The sequence below is a fragment of the Temnothorax americanus genome, unplaced genomic scaffold, assembly GCF_048541705.1.
Source record: "Temnothorax americanus isolate GAGA-0224 unplaced genomic scaffold, ASM4854170v1 Scaffold8, whole genome shotgun sequence".
In the NCBI taxonomy this organism is placed as follows: Eukaryota; Metazoa; Arthropoda; class Insecta; order Hymenoptera; family Formicidae; genus Temnothorax; species Temnothorax americanus.
The window spans coordinates 1,816,268-1,834,202 of record NW_027509802.1 but is presented as its reverse complement, the minus strand read 5'-3'; the positions used below and the strand labels follow the sequence as shown (position 1 = coordinate 1,834,202).

The 17,935-nt window shown below is 41.7% G+C and overlaps 2 protein-coding genes and 2 non-coding genes across 7 annotated transcripts in view; 3 read left to right on the top strand and 1 right to left on the bottom strand.

The window, feature by feature from the left end:
- LOC143907175 (uncharacterized) overlaps positions 1 to 8,092 on the bottom strand; it is a 568,709-nt gene extending 560,617 nt beyond the window's left edge. For 2 of the 4 annotated variants that reach the window (XR_013259758.1, XR_013259757.1), the window contains exons 1-2: positions 7,877 to 8,092; positions 7,300 to 7,382 (exon numbers count right to left, since the gene is read on the bottom strand). The gene's annotated coding sequence lies outside the window, so the exon portion shown is untranslated. The remainder of the gene's footprint in view (positions 1 to 7,299; positions 7,383 to 7,876) is intronic. The other 2 variants (XM_077423768.1, XM_077423769.1) reach the window with 1 other exon arrangement.
- Trnan-guu (transfer RNA asparagine (anticodon GUU)) lies at positions 6,601 to 6,674 on the top strand. The gene has a single exon. It is a non-coding gene; the product is annotated as a tRNA-Asn (tRNA).
- Positions 7,311 to 7,384, top strand: Trnat-agu (transfer RNA threonine (anticodon AGU)). The gene has a single exon. It is a non-coding gene; the product is annotated as a tRNA-Thr (tRNA).
- A 193-nt stretch (positions 8,093 to 8,285) lies between the features above and the next one.
- Mbo (nuclear pore complex protein Nup88) overlaps positions 8,286 to 17,935 on the top strand; it is a 67,514-nt gene continuing 57,864 nt past the window's right edge. Inside the window, exon 1 of the mRNA XM_077423748.1 lies at positions 8,286 to 8,640. Within this exon, the coding sequence (XP_077279874.1) occupies positions 8,431 to 8,640 (210 nt within the window). The 5' untranslated portion in view covers positions 8,286 to 8,430. The remainder of the gene's footprint in view (positions 8,641 to 17,935) is intronic.

Here is a 17,935-nt window from a genome sequence, read left to right as displayed (position 1 = left end):
GTATATTGCTTTTTTGTAATCAGTAAATGTCTTGCCAAAATTAATTTTTGATTCGCTTTTATTTAATAAGAATAAATTAACAACTGCTCGTGCATCAATAATTCTATAATAATTCTATTAATGCAATCGTATAATACGAATAACTGGTATGTACGTCGCGAATTTCTAATACGCTTATTGCGATACAAATTTCGCAATAATTGAAAAAAAAAATAATAAAACGCGATAAATTAATGTTTATTCCTTGCAAATGAAACTGATACTATTTTCCGAGTTACTTTTCCGAACGAATGTTAAACGCGGAAGAACTCACCGAAAAACGCTCTCACATTTTTCCATACGACCGAAATAAATATATGCGGATACGTCGGAATTTCATCGGGACAGAATGAAGGGGGAAACAGGCAGGCAGACGTGCCGCAGTCAGATAGCGGAAGTAGTAGACGACAGCTTCCGATGGACCGCATTGTGTACGAATCGCATGCAAAATGTAGGAGCCAAATATGAATACGCCTCGACAATGGCCTCCTCCGATTTCGTTTCTTTCGATCGTATCTCGCGTAATCGTACAGAACGATGTTCGAGGGGTACATAATTTTTGAACGGCAAAGTTGAATCTTCCCCACGTAGTAATCAAACTACGGTGGAATATGATTTCTTCACAAAACACGCGCGCGATTGCCTTTTCCGACACAATCGGTCGCTATTTGTCTACAATAGTGACTATCAAAATAAACATACTAATTAATATAAGATATGAGTAAATTATAAATAACAAGATTCGAGTTACTTAACAATTCATATTCGTATAAAGAAGAGGACTGATCTTTTATTTATGTTATCTTATATCCTCGTATATGCGACAAATTGCTAATTTTGATACAAAACTAACAATACTAATGTTACTACGTGGAACTCGCGTCATTGTTAAATTATCACGATTATTTTCCTCGGATCTTTCGCTTTCGCGTCAGATTTTTTTTCCCGCGCTTGCAGAAGACAGTCTGTCCAAAGTCGTCTACATGTGACGGTGCTCAACGGTATTAGTATAATGTATGGACGGCGGGTGATTCTTTAAGCGTGAAATAAATAACTCGGAGGGCTCGGCCGAAAACGTGACGCGAGCCAGTTTTCGGACCCTCCCACGTCACGTTAACGAGAAAAAAAGCAAGGGAACACATTTTAACGTCAACAATTAAAAATATTGTACATATATTATCGGGCTCGCCTCTTTTGCCGCGTATGGCCGCGAGGGTCGTCTTCGCTCATCTTTCACGATTACAAACTTGTTTTGGGTATATGCTCGCGACCGTCGTAATTATAGCAGGCACACGTACGCGACATTATACATGTTGTACACGTATGTGACCACTGCGTGTAGAGCAACATATGCTACGTCATGTTTTATATCTTCAACAACGGAAAAAGAATGCTTTCCATTCTTACGGTACCCCTTTCTCGTCTGTGGAAATAACAATATCACGTATGAATGCTAAATTAATTCAATACACGAACATCTGCAACACCTAAAAATACGGGCAATTCTGTAAAGTATAATAATAATTGCTTATATTTTTCACCCGCTTGATTCTAATAGCTTGAAAAATTAAGAAAAGAATTTGGTTGCTTTATCGTTTACTTTAAAACTAAAAAAAAAATCTATTTTATATTGTCATTGACAAATAATAAAATATTGATTCGTAACTTTCTTTCCGCAATTATGCATACCTATAATGTTGGTAATATTACAAATTGAAATACTGAGATCAGATGCTTGCCGTACCGGTTCGAATTTTAATATAACATTACAACATAGATTATCAACGGGATGCACGTTTGCCCGGCGTTTTCGTAGAAATACCACGTTTTCGTAATTATGCGCGTTTTTCTCTCCTGCGAAACGAGCTGCCCCTATCCCTCATTCCGGACAGGGCTCCTCATCGCCGACTCGCTCTTATCTTGATATTTTTAGGAGGGCATTTTCCAGTGCTGTACGTTCTTTTCATTTCATTTAAACGGTGAACGGGGAAGTAGGACCGCTCGTTCAGCGCTCTTGCAACGGATAGCGCTACATTTTCATTAAGGCCGTTGATTTATTGGCATAGTTAGCCCGGTCGACCTCGTTACGGCCTTCCGAGGAGAACTATAAGAATTGCCCCTCGACAGCTTTTCGGCACGTGAAAACCTATAAACGTTTATACACGCCGCGATTTCGATCGTTCTTATATCCACATTACAACATAGCCATTTGTTATGTCAACCAATATCGTTTCTTCTTTAAAACTTTAAAAAGAGATTTTTTTGGCATAAACATATCAAAAGTCGCTTTTAATAAAGGCAAAGTCGATAGAATATTATAATTACTTTGAAATTTTACTAGCTAAATATTGTCCACTTGTTAAACGCATGCTATTTACTAAATATTATTTGTTAGAATATTCCCTTCCCCGCACTTTTTCTGGATTTATTGACACAAAAAAAATTAATGGTAAGAAAAGCGAAACCAAAAAACATCATCAGTAGTAATCGTATATCGAAAAAGGCGCGATCGCACACCGACATTTTATCTTTATTCGGCTAGCCACTAGTATGTCGAGTAAATTTAGAAGATCTCTGGATCCAATCTCTGGAGGAACCCGAAGAAACCAATTGATAAATCGAAGAGCTCCGAAAATAGAGCAATCTGTGGTGAGACCGACGAAATTTTGCCAGCGGCTACCAGACGCGGGCACCATTTATATAACGTAAAGGATAGCGGAACAGAAAGGATTCGCGAAAGGTGGCGGCTAAAGGGAAGACGAATCGACGACACCACCGTGCCAGCCCGCAACTGACATCTTCCATACGTCAAAGCCTTGCCCCGACTCGTCTTTCAGAGCCTCCGAAAACGTTTCACCTTCCTATCCGGATTAAAGAGGGTGGCGAAAGATATTTTATCTTCTCCTCTCATATACAGAGGAACGAGGCACGTATACGAAACGCTGAATAATTAACTCGGCTAAAGATGATTTTGTATATATCTTCACAAAAACTTTTTATCATCATAAATTTTTAAATTTTCATCAAAAATGTTGACAGAGGCAGTTATGTGTATTTTCAAAAATCACTATCTAATGTTGATTTTCCTCCATACAATGTAATTTTTTTCCATGCTACAATAAAAATTTAGAAAAATACTTTTAATCACGGTATAACTTATATCTTCCATTAAATTTTTAATGCTTTATTTAAGAAATAACTTAGAGAAAAAGAAGTATTGAATCAAATTTTATCATCTGTATAATTGAAGAACAAATCACATTATGACACGTAACAATCGTGTTGGAAATTGAATTTTGCAGAAAAAAAAGTGTCGCAATCACATAAATAAATTGTGATTTTTTACCCTAAGATTGCATATCAATCTTAACATCTTCCAGAGGGTGGCGCCAAAACCATTTCAGGGAATCCCGATTGCTACCGCATGCGGGCGCGTTTAAAGTCGTACTAATTAACACGGCAGCGATTCAAGATGTCGGCCGTACAGTGGAATGGGTCGAGAAGGAGGAAGTCTTAAGGCAGCGTGTTCTCTCCGGGGAGCCAAGTGTTAGGAGAATTAACAGCAACCCCTGATCTTGGCCCTCTATGCTATCTCCCTAATAATAAACTGGTAATTCCCAATGCCCCTATAAGTTACTCCCTTTCAACGCCACAATGACCTACGAGTGCCAAGACGTATTGTCTACCGGGTGTTCGTGATCTGTTCCGTCGTACTCTTCATTCTGCAGACCATTAGTTGATTGAACGAGAAAAACGAGCCACAAGAATGGCGCGGAGAAACGTCATACTTGTGAGACCGAAAACAATAACAGTTCTTATATGTAAAGACTATCGATACGTTTAACAATCTTCCCTCGTCGTTATGCTATCTGAACGCGAATTAATTTTTTGAAATATACACATAAGTCTTACATCCTTATAAAACAATTTTATGAAATATTACATTTTTGTAAGACACAAGAATACATAAAATATTTTCATCGTCAAATTACTTTTCAAAATGCAATTAACATCTTTAATATCTTATAAAATTAATATTGTATTCTAAAAATGTTCTAGTTCATTATTTCCCTCGAAATATTAAAGAGTTAAATTACATCAAACAAAACGGAAAATGGAACATAAGAATGTGTCGATAAATATAATTATAATACAAAGAATGTATATAATCGACACGTAATAAATCGGCACGTTATGGCTGAGACGGTTAACAAATGCTGTTGATTTCTCGGGCAAACAAATTTGCTAAATCTCAACTTTGGTTTACCATATAATGAAATATTTATTATCACCGGTTTCGCGTGCGTTCTCTCTTCCGGGCATTTAGCAAAACTTACCCCCTCCGACCGGACGTTAATTCACACTCTAAATGAATTCATCATGATTTCAGTGCAATGCTCACCCGTTACATCGTTACAAGTTCGGTATATCCTAGAACGCGCACACTTTCATCATAGACACCCACCACGGCCTGTAAAGTACCGTGCTTTCCGTGGCGGGAAGGGGTGGAAAACGCGAACAAGAGAGACGGAGCGGATGTTGGTTACAGGATAGAGAGAACGAGGGATTGTAAACTTCCAGGAGGAAGCTCAACCTCTCGACGGGAACCAGTTAAATTTATGGCTATAAATTCCTATCCAATAAGAAACGAGATCCATATGTATTCTCTAACCGTAGATATATATATACAAGTACTCAATCTTGTGCAACAAGAATTCTTCGATAATTAAAAAGAGCTTCAAAGATATGCAGCTGCAGAGAAAATTGCGTGCCTCTCGCGAAGAGGTATAAAAGAGAAAATATGTAACAATATATAAATACAGAAAAGAAATTCTTTTTGAAACAATAATTATGTAACATAACTGCACTATATTCGCCACCCAAGATCGAATACTGGCTGTTAATTTCTTTAGAATCTTTACAAGTGCAAGTTAGATGAGATATGTGTAATTGCTCTTATAGTTAACAACTTGAAAAAAATGCATAACTCTTGTACGTAATAATCATAAATTACGTGCAACGCGTTACAAGTCATATTTAGCATTACATTGGCCATAAAACTACCGTAATAACATCAGTAAATTATATGCGTCCACGCTTGATAAATCTAATTGCTTTTCTGGGAAGAGAGAGACACTAAAAAGCAATGAGAAGCGTCTTATTGCAGGCGAAGAATATGTTCTCCTCTGTTTAGTATGGATATCTGCTACGTAGATTAGGAACGAAGGGGACGGTAACATTGACCGATAAATTTCGCGGCGACTGTCTTACTTTGTGTAATTAAACACACAATTTAAACAGACCGTTAGTGTCACCATGGCCGAACCAGAAGGTCTCCTTCCGGCGGAGATCTTTAAGAGCGAGTCTTGCGACGATGATGTACACCGATTTATAGACAAATTACTCAAGTATCGATTTATTTCGTCAACAACTGGACTTAGAACGAATATGACACGAATACTTTATGTTTCTTTATTCAAAAAGGATATTTTGAAAAGTAGATTGAATATGATTGTGTTGGTCGTTCGAAAAATAATTTAATTTAGCTTCTGTTTATTTTTTAGATTAATATACTTCAGATTCTTACCAGTTCAATTTAAGAAATAGCGCGTTATTGTAGCAATAATTTTCTATAACCTACATATTATGCACCTGAACGGGGGCATGCGTTTTCGTTCTGCATATATACATATAGACGCGCTATCATCCTAATTACGGTATTGTGATGACCCGCGTCGCGTACCAGTCGAACATCTGCGATCCATCGTGACGGATAAATCACCTTGGGACCACCCTCCAATCGCGTCTCGCCCATCGCCTTGCATATAGACAGTTACTAACGAGCCGACCCCATTTAATTAACCGTATATGGTTTCGATGCGACTGTGCCGGACTATTTCCCTTGTTATATAATACGCTCGTATTATCGCCGCGCGCAACCCACGACTATAACGAATTTATTCCAACGCGAAGCGATATTTCATCGCGGCCGCCGCTTTCTTGCGTCGACACATTTGTTCGATTTGTATCGTAGCACGCCACCGCACCAGGTCTGTAGATGCGAACGTGCGTTTTATTGGTAGTGGTATCCCAGAAACGGAGAGCCTAGCGCGCAATTCATCGTCGGCCGTTATCGGAAAATGAATTGCAAATTACTTCGCATGCACCGAACAGTTTGCAGATCTCACCGACATATTTACTCCCGTTTCTTTTTTTTTTTTTTGCACAAAGAGATAATAAACGAGGTCAAACGGCATACTTTTAACCTTTTTCACTAATGATTGCGAATCTAGTTGTAATTATTTTATGTCCATCGTGTTAGGCTTATCAACAAACAATATTTTGCTGCGCACATGTACAACAGTCTTCAAATTACCTTGATTGACTTCGATTTTTTAAATATTACTATTATGTATAGAATAATTCGTGTATAAAATAATATATACGTGCGGTACATACTTGTAGTAAAAGAAACGTTAGATATATAAGAAAAATTTAAATTACGTGGAGAGAGGATGAGAGAGAAGTCCTTATCACTTACTAAAGACGTACGGAGCATCAGCCTCCGTGGCGCAATCGGCTAGCGCGTTCGGCTGTTAACCGAAAGGTTGGTGGTTCGAGCCCACCCGGGGGCGTTATATTTTGCATATGAATTCTATATATAAATAACATTTTATCATATACGAGTAATAATTATTAAAAACAAATCTTGCATATTTTTGAGTCAATTTATTCGAAAACGTGGATTTTAATTAATAAAAAATTGATGAATAAGAAATCTAACTTGCTACGTATCAAAGTTTGTTGTTACATAATAAAATTGTTATAGATTAACCGAAATTTAAAAAGAGTTTATAACAAAATCGTTTTAGAATTTGTACTTAAAAGCACAATTCATTCTTAAAAAATTCGAAAGTTAGATTGGCCACTTGATAAAATTGTATTCTATCTATTTTATACGATTTATTTTACATATAATTCGTTGATATTATTTAATAAAAGATAACATAACTTAACCGTTACTTGCAAACGTGTATTACTTTTGCAATCATATATATTATCTTTTTATATTTGTCACATTATATATAAATGATAACTTCTTTCGACAGAGATCGCGGCATGTATAATGCGAAAAATATTCAACGCACACAACAAACGGAAGTAATTTAAGTGTCACAGAAATGACGATTCAATTTGAAAACGAAAGTGCAGAGTACGTCGAAATTTCCCAAATACTCTGATAAAATGTAGATCACTCACCTTTCTCCAACGGCGCCGTGGCTTAGTTGGTTAAAGCGCCTGTCTAGTAAACAGGAGATCGAGGGTTCGAATCCCTCCGGGGCCTGGAAGCAAAAATTATGATTTGCTTTTTTTTTCTCTCGGTCTTCTATAAATGCGTGCGCTGCGACATTGAAAATCGAAATAAATTTATTTCGCTCATCTAATATTTATATACACGCGCGTTAATATGTTCAAGCGTATTTTAATTGATTTTTTTATTACGAGAATATTAAATTATTAATTTGTAATAATACAAAATATCGTGATAAGTAAAAATATTAGTGGCGAGTTATATAATACATAATTGATAGACAAACAGACGTGTAATTGATCAACGATATCGACCGCCGACGACCGTTGTATAACGAACGCATTAAATATTTGTCGCGATTAACGTCTGATCTTTTCACTTTAGTAAAACCGACATCCGTTCCGTTACGTTTTCATGACAAATAAACGCTAGCCATCAGCGATACATTACTTTCGAACAACGAAAATGCGACCGATATATGCTGGCGATAAGTTGAGAATAATTGGCATAAGGACAATCGCTTACCGGCGTCGTCTCGATCTCAAAGTCCAACGGAGCTCAGCTCCCAACTCCATTTTGACCCGAGACTGCCCGTGCGCGAAATCACTCGCGACCGCGTTCCGAATTCCGAATCGAAAATCTCGCGGTTAAACCGACCGAGTCACGGATCGATAGCCGTCTCGCGCGGCGGCCGCGCTTGCCAGCAGCAATGCTAGCCCACGACGGTGCTCGCGATCGACGATTCTGGTTCGACATTTGCGAAGAATTGCGCGAATATGCGTCTCCGCCGTTCGAATAAAAAACCTCGCGGTGAGAGAACACGTTTGCCGGATCGGACGCCGGTGGCCGGGACGTCGCGCCGCCTCACGCCGCCTCGCGATCAACGGTCGTTTCGAAAAACAAGTACGGCCCGAAGTTCGCCGCGTAAGCGGCAGCAGCGGCAGCCGTGCTGCCGTGTGGCGGCGCGGCTTCGACCTTCGACGGAGTTCAACGTCGTTGGTGTTCCGAAGCGCGCGCGTTTACCGCCATAACCTCGCGCCACGGTGCCGTCGCGGTCCAACTACGCGCTCGAACGAAGGATGTCGTCGTGCACGGACTTGTTGCGCCTGAACGAGAAGGAACTGTTCAAGGATATCAAGGCGAGCCTGTCGAGCAGCGCCAAGGAGACGCGGAACATCCTCGAGATTCGCGACAACGTGCTGTACGTGTGGAACGCCGACAAGTGTTGCGTGCTCACGCTCAACGTCGCGGCGACCCGCGGCAAGCTCGGCGAGGACGTCCCTTATCAGGTAAGAGAGCGTGCCGTTGTGCGCGCATATTTCACGCCCGCGAATCGATCGTCGAAGGAATCTTTCTCGATCGGATGTAGATAGCCGAGAGCGGCGTCGTCGACGTTGCGCGTTGCGTCGCGCGACCAAACCTAACCTAACCTCGACGACGCGCCGGCCGCGTCGGCTGCTAACGCGTGCGCCCGCGCGCCACTTCGCCGTTGCGTCCTGGAATCCCGGGATGGCACATCAGCTGCCTCCAAACTCCAGACGCGGGACTGCCGTTATTCGCGACGAGACATTCGTCGATATTTGACAAATTGAATAGGAAAGTCTATTGAATTGAGATCGTCACTGCGAATGATGAATTATATTACGGAATTATATAAGACGTATCGATCTGTGCTATTCGTGTTATGTAACGTTTATTTAAGGACTGAACAAAACAATGATATAATGAGATAATTAAAGAGTACGTAAGATTCGTTGATTGCCACGAACTATATCTGTTGCTCCATAAAGTGTAAGGAATACTGCTTTTTTTTTTTTATTAATTGTAGCGAAGTAAAATGACTGCAATTTGTTTATACACATGTGAAAGTAATCATTCTACAGCCAAGGAAAGCGCTAACTTATTTTATTTTATTTCTTTTAAGTAAGTTTTCTCCTACAACAAAGAATATTTTCTTACTAGTAGTTTTCAAATATCTTGACACAAGTCTTTAAAAAGCCAGAATATTGTTTTGAGTAAATGTGATACTTACGATGACTTTATGGTAGATTTGCGGATATCAATACTCAAAACAATATTCTGGCTTTTTAAAGACTTGTGTCAAGATATTTGAAAACTATTAGTAAGAAAATATTCTTTGTTGTAAGAAAAAACTTACTCTTAAAAGAAATAAAATAAAATAAGTAAATGCTTTCCTTGGCTGTAGAATGATTATTTTTCTCTGTGTAAGCCATGGAATAGTAAAATATATAAAACTTTTTATATATTAATATATCATACATATATACATATAGATATAAATTTTACAAATTTACATATTAATCTACAAAAATTGATATTTATGTATCTGATACAAAACACGATAAGTATTTTCTGGTAAATGATGCATTATAAAATCATGATCAAATAATTAGAAGAGAAATTAACATTTTGGATTTTATTTTCTTAAAAAGAAAGCTAGATTTTGAATGCACCTATGATTCTTTTTAATTTTTTTAATACGCCACGATAGTTTAATTAGGTATATATTATATATCAGATAACATAAGTATATATATCTGCGACCGAAAAAAAAAATGGAAAAAGAAATACGAAAAGAGACGCGACGAAAATTTGTTTCCCTGAAGCATTTGGAAACTTGAGGTTACCGGCGCACTTGCGGGAAACGATTGCGCTAAATGAAAGAGAAGCGGCGGAATCGCGGTGAGAATTGGTCAAGCGGTACATTTCGCTCTCGCTGTGGCCGCTGGTGCTTTTATTTCATTTCAATGGCACCGCGGGATCAGCGGGCACGTTAATGCCTCGGCGCGCGAACGCAAAAGAGCGGCGAGGGGATAATTTATAGGAAATGGGTTGTTCGACGCTCCGGAGTAATTTAATTAAAATAAATGTCCGCGCCGCGGAGGAGCGTTACCCGCACGGACGGACCCGCGGTTCCACGGCTGCGAATAAAATGCAAATTCAGACCCTTCATCGGGGAGAGGGTCGCGTATGTATATGCGTATAGGTATAGATAAAGGTGCCCACGAGAGGGCGGCGAGAGAGTAAGTGCCATGCGGACGGAGGGTCCGACGGGTCTCTCCATCCCGATCGTCGCCCGTTCATCCGTTGATTCGATAAGACCTCGCTTCGGTTAATTTCACTCAGCTGTCGCTTTAATAACGCGACCTAACATTTCAACGTTTTAATTATCTTCACGGCGATATGTCGCGATTTAAACGTCGTCGATCGACATCAGGAATCATCTTGAAATTCTTATCTCGACGTTGTTCTCTCCACATTTATCGTGATACACTTGCGATTTAAATGACGCGGAAAAGGCTGGTATAAGACGCGGACGCGTATATATTAATATATAAAACTGCGATAATTCGGGATTCTAACGAGCTGATGCGCGGGATGTGTGACAGATCGGACGATCCTCTGATCAGTCCAATCTTTTCTCAGCGATTCCGCGAAGGCGTCGATTACGGTTAATAAACGTGCAATGACGTCGCGTCGCGGGGGGTGGCAACTAGGTACTTTGCGCTCGCTCGCGCTACCGGGCGCTACGCGCTCGGGCCTGGCTGAAATATCGGTCGTAAATAATAAAAGTTAGCGAGGTTCCTCTCTGGCGCGCACGCCGGGACTTTAAACCGGAAGATAGGTGTCGCAGGATACGGACGAGGGAGGCGGTCGCGGCAAAAGTGCCGGCGGTTCGGGGGATGGTGGTGCGGCATGGGACGGAGACAAAGACGCGCCATTGTCAACCGCTCCGCCATCGGAACCGCCATCCGCCGCGGGAAACTTTGAATCATTTTTATTGCATAGAGTTATCTTTGTTACCAGCGGAACGAACGTCTAAACGTGTCTTCTCTCTCTTTCTCTTTCTCTCTCTCTTTTTCACTCTCTCGCGCACACACAGCTTCTCTTTCTCTCCCTCCCGCCTGGGCTATCTCTTTCCTCCTCTCGCGCCTTTCGCCAGATCATTCCCAGCCCTCGTCCTTCGTCCTCGCCTTCCTGCCGGTTACGCTCTCTTTCCCTTTTTGCCCCCCTCCCCCCCTCGTCTCTCCGACGGCCGGGCCGGGAGATAATACGAACGCGAAAGCGTTCACACCCCTTTGGCTGCCCAAATGGAATAAGTTCTTTAATTCGCGGATTTACCGGCGGGCAAACGAATCGCCCGCGCTGTCGCCGAGATAATATTCGGCGGACGAAAGAGGTTCTTGGCCGCTTCTTGGCCGAACTTTTCATTCGCGGTGTGTCCATCTGAGGGATCTCGGTTACTCACCGAAAAGTAAACGAATTTTGTGGAGCTTTAAGTTGCTCAGAGTTCATCTAAAACGATTTAACATGCTACGCAAGGTTCAATATTTATCAAGTAATGAACGAAGTGTCTATAGAAAAAGCTTTTGTATGATGTTTTGAAATATTAAATTTTTTACATGTTATTATTTATTAATATTTCAAACAATTTTTTATATCGGTGTTTGCCGAAAAAGATAATTATAAATATTAGATTTAAAAAAATACCCGAAATTAAAATTTAACTTTTGCGAATCGGAATATCGCGTAACGCGGTTTTGCTCGTGTTATCATCTGTGATCCTTTATGCTATCTTTTTCATACTATCTGCTCTGATTATAAACACGAAACGCAGACGGTCACAATCGTGCCAAGGTAAGAATTACTTCGATTCGGGAGCATGGCGCGACCTACGGCCAGCGGTCTACGTGAGCAGGCTTTCTATATGCCTCGCGACGTATAAAAGGGACAATCTTATCTAAATTAAAAGTGCCGGACCCGGGACGAGACGGTCGAGGGTCAGCGGCGCGAGCAAAATAGAAAATTTCGGGCGAATTCCTGCCTCCGCCACCGACCACCGCCGGCCACCAGCCGCCTCCGTCTCAGAAGCGGAACGGAATATCGCATAATAAGCGAAATCCTCTCGACGATAATTAAAAAGTAATTTTACGGTGACATTTGTAACTATACGGACCCGCCTACCCGCCGTCGGTGATAAATACACGTGCAGCCGCGCGTTCCGTGTGTACACAAGCAATAACTACGACGTACGGGACCTCCGTGCGTGTCCGTGCGTTCGGTGGTGTGCGCCCGCGTACGTCTGAATGTTCCCGCGGTCAGATTCACGCCCGAGCGTATAAGCAAACGCGAAGGGGTTGAAGGGGAGTGGTGGCGGGTCCCGGCGGTTCCTGGTCTGGGTGTAGGTAGGTTAGGTTCCGCGTCGTGCACGTGGAGGTATACGAGGAGAGGTACCTAGAGCAATAAAATTCACGGGAAGTGTTTTACATCGGGCGGCGCGCGTAGCTTTCTCTTTCTCGCTTCCTCTTTCTCTCTCTCTCTCTCTCTCTCTCTCTCTCTCTCTCTCTCTCTCTCTCTCTCTCTCTCTCTCTCTCTCTCTCTCTTTCTCTCTTTCTCTCTTTCCCCCTTTTTGCGTACGCTGGATATGGCGGGGATATGGAAGCGCGAGGGAGGCTCGACGAATTCAGTAAGTGGCGGACAATGGCTTTTGTGGTAGACATCGGCCGTCCTCCGCGTCCCTCTTCTCAGCATTCGTATTTCGTTCCACCATACCGGTACGGATACATTTTCCTTTCCACGTTCCCTTCGTTTCTCTCTCTCTCTTCCTTTTTCTCTCCCCCTCTCTCCCCGACACTGCTCGAGCACTTGAAACGTCATTTCAGAGATGCGGAAAAAGCGGTAACCCTACGCGAACTGGCGCAATCTCTCTCTCTCTTTCTCTCTCTTTCGACTCATTTATTTATTAGTGATATATACGCACCCTTGAAAGCATTACGTTGAAGAGATAATCGCTTCGTTGCCACGAAATGTCAGTTGGTATGTTCTATTATATCCCGATCAAAATAATGTATTATATATATATATAGCTATGACCATTATGCAATGCAGAATATATGTTGAATATAGTGAAAAATGTTTTATATAATTATTTGTTATTGTAGCCTAAATTTTTCTTTAATTTTGTTTTTTCTTAATTAACTTTGCGTGATTTCCGTTTTAATAGAAAGAATTTAAGATTCTTAAAAAGATATATTTCATATGAAAGATTATTATTTTTTTAAGACAAGGTTAATTGCAATTACAAATTTATCAAAAAGATTGTCGAGAGAAAGTGATGTTAACAACTCTAACGACATGCGCAGTGAATTAATTACGCGCGACACGACTCTAGATACGCTGGTCGTAAAAATAGTTTGACATCAGAAACGGAGTTTAATGAATCGTCAAAGGACCGGTTAAACCGGCATCGCCGATGTTATTGGACGTCCAAGACGGAAGCGAGCCGCCATAGAACATCCAATACACGCGCAAGGCGTAAGAGTGCGAGAGTGCGAATGTGTGGCCCGTGTATTCGTGAGAGCTAGCACCTTTATCTCTCGCAGCCGCGAAGTCGTATACAAGAACGACGGTGGTCCATTGTCAAAGCTGCCCGTTAAAATACGGAATACGCCCTTAGTCTTGGAAGGAGCTGGGCGCGCACCCGTCGGCCTCCATTATCGCCGCGTGTATAGCCTATGAGCGGTGAAAGGGCTGCGAGGCTCCCGCAATGACAATAATTCCGCGCTAATAACCACTCGCAGAGACTTCACGGAGCAGCCCCTTGTGATAGCGATAGTGCCCCGTGTCTTTGTAACCCGGTTGTTCGTTCGAGTCTCCGCGCATCGGCCGACAACTGAGCAATCGTCGAGTCCTTGAAACCCATAATCTAAAGGCGCCTTCAGATTTTGGCCCACCGTAACTTCGCCGCAATGCGTCTCGGGACCAGTCCGCAAAGATAGCCAAGCTTGATTGAAATTTCGAATTCTGGAGCTCGTAAATTAATCCGCCAAGTATGATATAAGATATAACTTTGTTTATGCTATACTCTTTTTGGTCGCAACTAATTGTAAATCTAGTCACGCCACTAATTAATTAAATAATGATAATTATTTAAAACTAATTATTTGATTAATTATCAAATAACTCTTTTGCGAAGCAACATTGAAAATATTCTTGTCTCTAATGCAGAGATATTTGAATATTTTGATTTAACTTACAATGATTAAGGAATTATATTATTTTTCCAAGACATGCTTTCTCATCTTTATGCTATTTTCTTATCACATAGAGATAATTGACAATATTTTTCAGCAATGTCGTTTCGTTGCTAAAGTGATCTCGTCTCGATCGCCAAGCGTATCGAATCGCCTCTTCCGAATGAGGAAGAGAGAGTCGAGCAAAGTGGATAGCTCTCGTTCCGCGGGGGGTATGGCTTTGTCATCCGCGGGACGCCTTGGCGGGCTAATGCATTTCCTTTACAGTTTTAATGGGCATTCATAACTAAGTTTAATAATGCCCGTAGGAGGCGAGCCGTCGCGGTTGCATATCTAATAATTCCACGGCTTCACCTCGCGCAGGAAGTGGCGCGCGACACGGATTTTAGTGGCTCGGGCTCTCACCGTCACCAACCCTCCGTTTCTGAAGATATCCATCCGACCTGCTCCTTCCCTTTCTCGCACTCTCTTTCCTTCGTTCCGGCAATTCTCCGCGCAGTTCGGGGCAACGTTCCTCGAACGTTCTTAAATCCCAACTTGAGCAATAACTAAGGTATGCTTCTGTATACGCGAGTTTTTATTTATAAATACAATATGACGAGGAAATCTCTACATCAAATCTGGTATCTTGTCTTATCGGAAAATATACCCATATTTTTAATTAGATACGATAATATTATACCTATCTTATAACTAAAATATTAAGTCGATTTTGTGAAAATATTTAACGTGCAAAAACTTATTATTTTACCAATAAGAATTATGGGTTGCTGACATAAGGATAGTCTTTTGATATTTTATAATGGGATTAATTTGGTGGAAAATGCATTTATTTCTCACATTTATTTCTGACGAGAAAAAAATTTAACTCTGATATAATGAATGAAATAAAATTGCACGCATAAAGAAGCAAGAAATGTCTTTATAGCTGCCATCTTGTCCTTCACTCGATCGTAGAGCTCGATGGAAACAATGAAATTGTAATTCCCGGAATGTTCCCGGGCGAGTCCGTAGAATTACCGAGCTATTTCCATTTTACGTCCGATACATATCGCTCCGCAGCCGAAAGCCCATTTGAAACGCTTTAATCGCCATTGAATCACCGGCGATGAGGACTCGCGGACAGAAGATCCCCGGACACCTATAGCCACGACAGAGGGTGGATGAAGGGGGGGTCGGGTTCCGGCCACGACGGTGGCATAATGGCGTCTTGGTAGTAGGGAACGTGATATAAATCCCGGCGCCGTTATATGGCGTAACGCGCCATCTTAGCTCGGTCTTCGCCCGCTCTTCGTGAGGAAGAGGAGAAGAGGGTAAAGCCAACGGCGCCGTCTCTAATAAATAACCCCGAGACAATGGACACTGTCCAAAACACGGCGGATCTTACGCCTTTAACTTGGGTACCAAGTCTCAACCCTTGCCCGCGATTCTCGCGCCAACCCCCTTGTTGCGGCCCCCTTTCTTCGGAGCTCTCGCCGCTTCTCCGCTCTCTCTTCGGACGACTCGGCCACCCTCGCGGCCGACGCCTGCCGACGACTTCTCACCCCCGAAAGCGGCCATCCTCTCTCGCGCCCCGTCACCGCGGTCTTCTCGAATTATAATGTTTGTTTCTAACAAATTACCATGATAATGCTCGGCGTTGCACGGCGAAACCGTGTCTTCGGTGACACACTTAAATTACGCGACTACGAGCGCGCGAGAGTCGGGAGTCGTCGTCGGCGAGGAACCATGGCATCGTCGTCGTCGCCGTTGCCGTTGCCGTCGTCGGGGGCGGAGGACTCCCAGCGGGTAGTTGTAATGTTAATTAGCCACTTACCTAACCGTACACCGTAGACAATCGGACTCCTTTCTCGAGGTATTCCGAAGTTTCGTATCCTCGCGGCCGCGACGCCGGCAAAGGAGAAGATTTAGAGGCCGCGACACGGAAGGCTATACGGTGGTACCGCCGCGTGATAGTCGCTCACCGATAGGAAAGTTTATGTTTCCGACAACGATATTCACGGCGTTATTTTTTTCCATTTTTTTTTTATTTCTTCCTCTACCTGCTCCACCATATTTGCATACGATTACTAAATAATTCGGATGGAATATAAACTCACATTTATTATTATAACGTACAGTCAAACGTAAACATTTCATCGCATACATTAAGCAAATTTATGCCATTGGTTAACGACTTTAAAAGTTTAATATTTTTGTTTAAAAAAAAAAAGGAAAACCGTTGTCACTCGATACCTCGAATGAATGCAGAGAACTATGAAAAATGATGCATCGTTCTTCTCGAGTTGCGACGCATTTGCGAGAGCTATTCTGCTCGTCGTTGCGCCGCGGGTACATTTGAGCGCGCTCTGATTTAAGTCCCGCGCCTGATGTGACAAAGCGTTATTACACCCCGCGCGTAGGAACACGCGTTAAATCAGAAGTCAACGCGAGGAAAAATTCTGTTCTACCGGTCCGGAACATGTCCGCCAGCATCACCGTATTCGTCGGGCGCGCGCGAAGCTGACGCGGGCGCGCATAAAAATTATGTCAGCTCCTACGACCGGCGAGCCAGCGTTGGTAATATACTTCCTACGTTTCGTCGGTGGACACCCTATTATGCAGCGTGTACTAGCGCGGGCTGCGAAGGCGATAAACTTTATTTTCCAAAATCGTCTGATGCGTGGCCGCGTATCCCGGCCGCGGTAACGATCGTGATAACGCGCAGCTCGTAGAAACGAACGAGGAATGATAGGGGGATTTCCGAAAAAAAAAAAAAAATTGTCGACCGCAATTTTTTCGCGTGGTACGTTGTTGCCGCGACGAGGTTTTTGATCGCCCTCGTTGGAAAAAAAAACGGGGCGTTAAAATATTTTGTCCGCATGACAACGTAACGCGACCAGATATATCATTAGCGCTAGTGCCGCTTGAAATGGCACTGCTGCGAAGAGAAGACTCATAAGTTTATACTTTTTACTGTTACGTATTGAAAATGGTAACTTTAGTGGCCCAGTCGAGGAAAAATTATTTATTTGTAAATCTTCACAGTAGTAAAGAAAGGAGAATAATAGAACGATAATAACCATTCTCAAAAAAGAGATGTTATTTATTTTGAAGTTTCTTTTCCGCGATTGATTGTTAATTTCTGTGCCAACATGAATCGTCTCGTAACTTATACATGCCGCGAGCGCGAACATTATATGTTTTACATATACATATATATGTATAATTGAAGAATATATGATGCCAAGAAATAAATTACTCGCGTGAAGCGAGTGTAGAGTGTCTAGTCACAATAAAAATAAATATTTCATATTCTTACGTCAGTTCATGGATCACGTTGTCTTGAATTTTAAATGCTATTGTTTAATCAATAATACGATATAAGTTTTTCAAAAAATACTTGAATATAGAATATTTTGTCAATTATATAAAAGAAATAAATGTACTTTCGGTATCTGTAAATAATATTAGCGACCGATTTTATTTCACTCCGTAATTTCCAAGCGGACACAAGCCGTTTGATATTCCAGTTGAAAATTTCAAACCC